This window comes from Sinocyclocheilus rhinocerous, unplaced genomic scaffold (assembly GCF_001515625.1).
Source record: "Sinocyclocheilus rhinocerous isolate Xijiao unplaced genomic scaffold, SAMN03320098_v1.1 scaffold705, whole genome shotgun sequence".
Taxonomy (NCBI): domain Eukaryota; kingdom Metazoa; phylum Chordata; class Actinopteri; order Cypriniformes; family Cyprinidae; genus Sinocyclocheilus; species Sinocyclocheilus rhinocerous.
The window spans coordinates 1051435-1059995 of NW_015630576.1; the positions used below are offsets into that span (position 1 = coordinate 1051435).

General features: G+C 37.0%; 1 protein-coding gene across 1 annotated transcript in view; it reads right to left on the reverse strand.

Moving 5' to 3' along the window:
* Positions 1 to 1536: 1536 nt before the first annotated feature.
* The window catches only part of LOC107740635 (N-acetylglutamate synthase, mitochondrial-like), a 7895-nt gene continuing 870 nt past the window's right edge, over positions 1537 to 8561 (reverse strand). The window contains 7 exon segments of the mRNA XM_016553119.1: positions 1537 to 1861; positions 1937 to 2119; positions 3103 to 3234; positions 3827 to 3866; positions 4082 to 4262; positions 7129 to 7342; positions 7438 to 7724. Coding sequence (XP_016408605.1) covers positions 1684 to 1861; positions 1937 to 2119; positions 3103 to 3234; positions 3827 to 3866; positions 4082 to 4262; positions 7129 to 7342; positions 7438 to 7724 — 1215 coding nt within the window. The 3' untranslated portion in view covers positions 1537 to 1683.

The window sequence follows — 8561 nt, forward strand, 5'->3', positions numbered from 1 at the left end:
CTTTAAAGTTGTCCAAATGAAGTCCTTAGCAATGCATATTACTAATTGAAAATTAAGTTTTGATATATTCACAGTAGGAAATGTACAAAATATCTTCATGGAACATGATCTTTACTTAATATCCTAATGATTTTTGGCATAAAAGAAAAATCGATCATTTTGAGCCATACAATGTATTTTTGGCTATTGCAAATATACCCGTGCTACTTAAGACTGTTTTTTTTTTGGTCCAGGGTTACATATGTATGTAAAACTGTCGTTTTTCACCTGTATATGGTCGACCTCAGAAAATGTTATTTTAAAAATGTATGATCATAACTCTGTAGAACCGCGTATAAAGCCTGTGTAAGTAGGCTACAGCAACAGCCTATTATATAATAGGCTGTAATTATAATATAATTATAATAATATAGCTGTTGCTGTAGCCTATTCCAACAGTTTAGGCCTATTATAAACGTGAATACATAGCCTTCCTGTTAGTTATTATCAGCAAAAAGCAACACTGGCATCAAATACTCCCGACTAACAGGAAAACGATCCGTCACGTTATTTATACAGCTATAGGTAAATATAATAATCAAAGACTGCCTCCAGCTCCCGTTTAGATTATCAAAAATTAAATTAAATCCTACAATGCAGCCACTAACTACACTACACTGACATTTTGCACATCATAAACCCCGCATTTCAAAGTCCAGGGTAATGTGTAAACCGCAAATTATAAGAAAACTAACTTGACTTGATGATATATTTGTTAATAAAATATTGACGAACAATGTAATTGGTAGCCTAGCCATTGAAAATAATTCTGATATTGAACTCACCTTTAATCCACCGGGAAACATAGGCTGCTCAATACTCACACTGGTGAAATAGTGATTCTCCAAACCCGCACAAGTTGGTTCAGTATCTCCCAGACACTTTTGAATAGCCCGTAGAAGTTTTCATTACTGTTTTGACTCAGTTTGGTTGCCAAACTGAAGGGTGTGTCTCACACAACAAAAAATAACTACAAATATGATAAGATATGATTAACTGTTTGAATTTATAATAATTTATTTCCCAGCACAAACTAGGCGAATGCATGTTTATGACCTACTGTAAAAACACCACCTTGTATATTAGAACACAGTCTTCATTCTAGCATCCTGTCAATCACAACATGGTGAGGCAAACTGAACAAAATGTTCCTAGAGACGAATCACTGTCCATTCAAATCAAAGTAATGCAGGTGTGAAATTCAAATGCCACTGCCTCACCCTTTCTGTGAGCTCCAGCATTTTTCTCTATAGTTTTCACTTTAGACTCACATTTCTTGTTCTCGACATAATGAATTCAACTGTTGTGTTCCACTGAATGTGAATAAAATAGATTACATCGTGACATTGACATTCCAATTGTGACGTCATAATTGTGATTTATGGGGGGAAAAAAAAGGGTTTTGAAATGGGCTAAATAAAACTTCTGTCACTCCAAACCCACATGAACCACTTTCTTGAGTAGAACACAAAAGAAGTATAAATATAGATGAGGTCCATGGGACGATGACTCCAAAACCTCAAAACGCCTTTTGTGTTCCACTCGTCTTATGGGTTTGGAATGACATTGGCATTGTTACCAATAGTACTTAAAGACACAGCTAAGATATGAAGCCCGATACAGTGTGTGAGGCAAGTATTGTTTTCATGACCCTTGAGGTTGCTGAAGTGGTTTTGCTTCTGTTGCGATGTGAGAGCAGAAGGAGTCAGGAAGGCACTTGGCGTACTCCACCAGCTCGTAAGACTCACGGATGTCAGAAAGGCCGAGCCAGAATACAATCCAGTGACCATTTACGAAACTGCCATCACAGTGCTTGAAGTACCTGAGGATTTTAAAGCAGAATGAGATGGGCAAAGGCTGAGAATCACAACAGGGCAATGTGGAAGAGAAGACACACCAGGGATTGATGCGGTTCGTAGCGCGGGATCTCTAGAAGAGCTTGCCCAAGTCCTGACGAATACACTCCCACAAGATCTGACCGGTTCCTTGGCCTTGTTTACTGCTGCTGACCACAAATTTGTCCAGGTACGGAGTGCCGCTGTTCACAGGCTCTGTGGTGATTATAGCAGCTGCGCTGTACCTGCAACAAAACACAAGAGCAGATTTAATAAACTCATATTCCGGGAGCAGAATGCTTTAAAATTATGTTTGTGGTTCACCACAAGGGTCAAATACCATTCAAAAACAACAACTGTGGCATGCAATAGATTGTGTTTGGTATGCTGTGTCAAGGGTTGTATTTAATCTGGTATGTCACATGAATAAGCTGCATGTGATTTTACATGAGACAATTACGAAATACAAATTTATAACTTTTTTTTCATCCAGATCTAAAAATATTAGTAATTTATTATTTAAAGGGATAGTTCACCCAAAAATGAAAATTCTGTCATTAATTACTCACCCTCATGTCGTTCCAAACCCGTAAGACCTTCGTTCATCTTCGGATCACAAATTAAGATATTTATGATGGAATCTGAGAGCTGTCTGACCCTCCATAGACAGCAACACAACTGAAATGTTCCCAAGTCCAGAGACGTAGCAAGGAGATCTGTAAAATAATCCATGTGACATCAGTTGCTACGTTTCTGGACCTTGATCGTGTAAGGACCCTTGCTGTCTATGGGAGGGACAGAGAGCTCTCGGAATGCATCAAAAATATCTTAATTTGTGTTTCGAAGATGAACGAAGGTCTTACGGGTTTAGAACGACATGAGGGTGAGTAATTAATGACAGAATTTTCATTTTTGAGTGAACTATCCCTTTAAAATTATTCATTTCATTAGTCGTAGCTAATCTTCAGCCAAATAATTGAATGATAACTTGTGATAATGTGATTACAAGCTTTGCTTTAAAAGCAGGAAATACAATTACCAATAATGTAACTATGTTAAAATATTCAAATATTAATTCAATGAATTATGAAAATATAAATTTTTCTATTTATTTATTCTCATGTCCAATGACTCAACATTCTGGTTACATGGAGCAAGTTGTGACAGGTTGTTTTTCTTTGGCTATACTGGATAATTAAGGCTTGCCATTCAGAAACAATGCCCTTACCCCTGAGACAGGTAAATGGAATGCAGTCTACCCTTGAGAGAAGCTATATAATCCTCTCTCAGGTTCTTCTCAAAAGACTTGTTAATCAGTGCCAAGAGACGGTCAATATCAGTGTCATCCAGGCTACTGTATCTGTGAAGAAAGAAGATCCTCACATGAGAGATACTATAATAAAAGAATGATTAAGCAAATCAGAATTTACTCGTCCACATGTCAGTCCAGTCCCATTTGTACAACTGAAAAGGGGACATTTTGAAGATTATTTATTCAGGTCTTTTCCACACAGAATTTTATTTTTGCATATTAAGTATTACAATAGCTTTGCATGAAGAACAGACCAGAATTGAAGTTGTTGTTCACTGCTAAACTTTGCTAGGTTTGACTGGACTGATATCAGATGGCACGGGTGTGAGTAAACAATGACAGATAACTGTATTTATTTATACAAGCAGTGAACATCTTAAAATGTTTGTTTAATAGCCAGTGGTCTAATGGTACAGTAGGCTACTTCTGACTGAGATACCCCACACCTGTTGTAATGAAAACTGCTTGTTCATTCTTGATTATTTAATGACCCCTAAAAACAAGAAGTGATTATGAAATAAAAAAAAACTTGAGTTGTACATTTAAACATGTGAAATGTTCCATAGGTTCCATATGGTGGACGGATGGAAAGTTGCGACTCTTTTCTGATTGGGCAACATCTAAAAAGGAAACACTCTACCTGTGAATGGGATCTCCATTTTTAAAAAGGGTGCCTGAGCCTGAAACACGAATAAAAAAAAGACACATTATGGGTTTAAGAAATACAAATAAGGAAAACTTTGTTCTTTTTATTGGCCCGATATTCTGTTATCACTAACTCTAAATCGTTATTAGCCCCATTAGCTGTAGTGGGTCGTATGTGTGCTAACAAATGATGTTCCTCGCCGGTCTGCGTATTTGTCTTAGCAGGTGTGTGTTTTATCTCCCCTCTCACCCTTGTGGCTGAAGAGCTCAGTGAGAAGCGTGTCCGCCGAGGTGAGGACAGCCGAGCTCTCCGCCGGAAGCAGGTTGAGCAGCTGCGCTATGGCACTGACGCGTCTGTGCTCCACATCTCTCAGCCATTTCGCAGAACTCAGACCTGACAGATCTCCCGGCAATGACACCAAACCCAACACCTGAACAAATAAAGCATGGATTTAATAAGGAACGATTTCATAAGCCCACGATTTTTCAAGTTTATCATGTTTATTCATTCACATGTTTATGTTAATTAATGTAAACTTAAAAGAAGCCTGCTTGGGAACGCAAGTAGGCCTACTGTTCTTTTGTTGGCACCGACTGTTCTTTTGAAGTTTACGCATATCATACAGAAATTTTATTCACGTTTTCTAATATACTTTGTAGCAACAAATTGCAATACTACCACCTTGTGTTCATCTCACGCTATTGAAGCAACTGTTAATAATCATTCCTTGAACCTATTTCTGAACTCGGTCCCACTTTATATTAAGTGGCCTTAACTACTATGTACTTACATTTAAATTGATCATTTGGTACAATGCACTTATTGTGTACATACATGTTTTTACATTGTACTTATATTTGAAAACTAGTATGTTGAACCACATTTTTATTTGGGAAATTAATTTGGAATGTATTGTTACACGTATTGTAACATGACAATTTAAAAATATATATCTCTGTTGATACATAATTGGTTACTATGACTGAATAGGCTTATTATTATCAAATATATAACAATAATCACAGATGGACTGGATGATGATCAGATCAGATCTGTGTGTGGAGCACTGGCTGTAGTCAGACTCCTTGTGTATACAAAAATCTCACTGGATTATTGCAATTAACGGCAAAAGGAATGTTTTGGAAATGTAAATTGATATGTTTCTACTGACACACTACAGCAAAAGATAGGGGTCATCCACATACAGCTACACTTACCTGGGCATTGAGATCTCGGCATCAGGGGGCTTCAGTCTAACTGTGAAGGCCTTGAACGAGAAGGACCGGAGGGCATTTTATGCCATAAAATCACGGTTTGGCCAACTAAAACATAACAATGCCTGCAGGGCTGAACTGGGCTTACACCCCTTAAACATTGAAATACAATTCTGGCAGTCAATCTGACACTGAATCTATTCAATATAAAGCCCTTCTTGCCAATGAAAGCCCCACAGTGTCTTATTCTCTAAATACACTCGTGCTTAAACTAATGAATGGAACTCAAGCTCAGTCTGATTCCAACCACAACCCTAACATTCACAAAGAAATTGACAAAAATCTAAAGGATAATTATAATGAAAAATGAAAAAAGTGAATTTGACCTCCAAACCAAACTCCAGAGTTATTCGGCCCTAAGAAGAAGCACCAAATTGGCAAATTACTTATCAATTAAACAATTAAAAGAAAGATAAATCCTTTCAAAATATCGACTCAGTGACCCTGACTTAGAGAAAGGAAGACATAAAAAATCCTGGATACCGAGAGAACAGCGACCATGCAAACACTGTGACCTGAATCAAATAGAGGATGAGAAACACTTTCTTCTTTTCTGTCCCAAGTACACCACTACAAGGGAAATAGTTTTTCTGCAATTTGCAGCATTGAATGTTTCATTCGTTACTCTAAATGACTCAGAGAAACTCCGCTATACACTTGGAGAGGATGACATGGCAGCCAAACTAGCTGCAAAATATGTATACACCATAAACACCATATGAAATGGTTAATCCATTGTATTAATTTGCTTTATTTTACATATTCTTCATTGTATATATTTTTACATTGTGTATGCAGTACATTGTGTTTTTTCTTCTTATTTGTCTCCTTTATTAGTTTGGTGTATTATATTCTGTATTTGTATATACTTAAAATGCTTTGGCGATACTATAATACAAATGTCATGCAAATAAAGCAACTTGAACTTGAACTTGAACTTGAGAGAGAGAGAGAGAGAGAGAGAGAGAGAGAGGGGGTAAGTTTTTTTATGTTTTTGAAAGAAGCGTCTTATGCCCACCAAGTCTGCATTTAGGCTATTCAATCAAAAATACAGTAAAAAGTAATGTTGTGAAATATTATTGCAATTTAAAATATCTATTTTAATATATCAGTGCCACATGATCCTCCAGAAATCATTCTAATATGCTGATTTGCTGCCCAATAAACATTTCTTATTATTATCAATGTTGAAAACAGTTGTGCTGCTTACTATTTTATTGGAAACCCTGAAACCTTTTTTTTGGGGGATGAATAGAAACTTGAAAAGAACAGTAACTGACCTCAAACTTTAAAATGGTAGTATGTAACAGAGGGCCTCAAACACACACACACACACACACACACACACAAACACACACACACACACTTGTTTCTGTGAATTGTAGGGACTTTCCATAGACTTCTATTATTTTTATACTGACCAAATTATATTTTCTATCCCCTAACCCTAAACCTACCCCTTACAGAAAACCTGTTTGCATTGTTACACTTTCAGATAAACATCATTTACTATTTTTAAGAACTTTTTTCCCTCACGGGGACCGCAGGCCGGTCCCCACAATGTCAAAAAATTCAGGTTTTACTATCCTTGTGGAGACATTTGGTCCCCACAATGTAGCATGTACACGTACACACACACACACACACACACACACACACACATGCTGTGTTTCCATGTTTTATGGGGACATTCCATAGGCGTAATGGTTTTTATACTGTACAAATTATATTTTCTATCGCCCTACACCAACCCTACACCTAAACCTACCCCTCACTGGAAACTTTCTGCATTTTTAGATGTTCAAAAAATTTCATTCTGTATGATTTATAAGCTTGTTTCCTCATGGGGACCTAAAACATGTCTCCACAAGGTCAAAATTTACTGGTATTACTATCCTTGTGGGGACATTTGGTCCCCATAACGTGATAAATACCAGGTACACACACACACACACACACACACATTAATAAAATTAAATAGTACAATGCTTTCTGTTAGTCATATTCACATCTTCGCTCTACCTTGTGGTTTTGGTTGCGGATGCCCCCTGAGCTGTTCAGGAATATGACTTTCAGAGGCTGCAGTGACTGCGAGATGGCTGCTGTGACCTGGATCGGACTGAGCACAGAAGAGCGGCCGGCTGCATCGCGGCCCACCGGACAGACCAGAGGAATCACTCTGCAGTCCAGAGTCCACTGCAGAAGAGCCGAGTCCACGACAACTGAGGGACCACTGCTGATATATGCAGACAGACAACACACAGACACAGTGAGAGGGATAGGAGAAGCCATTATCGGCCCATTATCACTCGGTTGAAGTGGCTGCTAAACCTGCTCTCATCCTGAGCGTGCTGCAGTTGTAAGAGGGCCTCTGAGCTAAAGAAGGGCATCACATTGGCTGAGTTGTGCTGAAGTGCTTCTGTTAAAGCCTGACAGTGTTTCACCATCGTAGTCCTGGCGAGGGAGGGTTTAGTCTCGGTTTTGGCACTGTCCTCTTCCTCCATCTCAGGAGGCAATCCCATCACACCCACAAGCTTCATATCCATCCGCTGCAAGAACGAGAGCCCAAAGGCCAGACTCTGAACCATCTCATGGCTATCAAACACTGAAGTGTCAACCTGCAGACAAAGCAAAAATCAGCTTCAGACTCTACATAAAAATAATGTAATTTTAATATAAATAAAAGTATAAGATATATACACGGTAGAAATGCATTTTTGAAGTTGTAAAAAACAAAGATTATTGAAGTAATGTTTTAAGGAAAATACCATCTAATTTTTTCTACTTAAAATTGTGTTTAATTCAAAGTGTTATTTTTTCTGCATCAAACTTTTTTTTTCAGAGTGTAAATACATTTTAATATTTGAAATGTCATGACCCCAAGGAACAATTTTTTTAATCATTTAGACTACAAAGTCAGAAAGACTCTGCTATTAAGAGGTCATATCTGCAGTGTAGCCTACCTAATTAGTTAATTTTGTTTGACCAGTGACCCTGAAACAGAAAAAGGCTCAATTGTCTACAGAGTCAACAAACCAAGAACGGATGACAGAAAGGATCTGTACACTCATGCACAATTTGAGCAGCAGCCTGGATGAACTGTCAGCAGAGTCTTCACATAAAATGTTCAAATTCAGCTTCTGATTAATCCTGGTTACAATGTACAAATATGCCACTTTAAAACAATTAGACTTAATATTGATATATTTATATGAATTTAAATTCATTTGAATAAAACTAATATACATTCATAGTATATAAAGTTATAATAACACATGAGATAGTATTTTAAACACATGAAAATGTTATTTTATAAGCTATATAAGTAGGTTGAATATATCAGGATGGACATATAAAAAAGTATCTTACATTTTAACATCTTCAATGTATTTAAATGTAAACGTAAATTTATCAATATATATATATATATATATATATATATATATATATATATA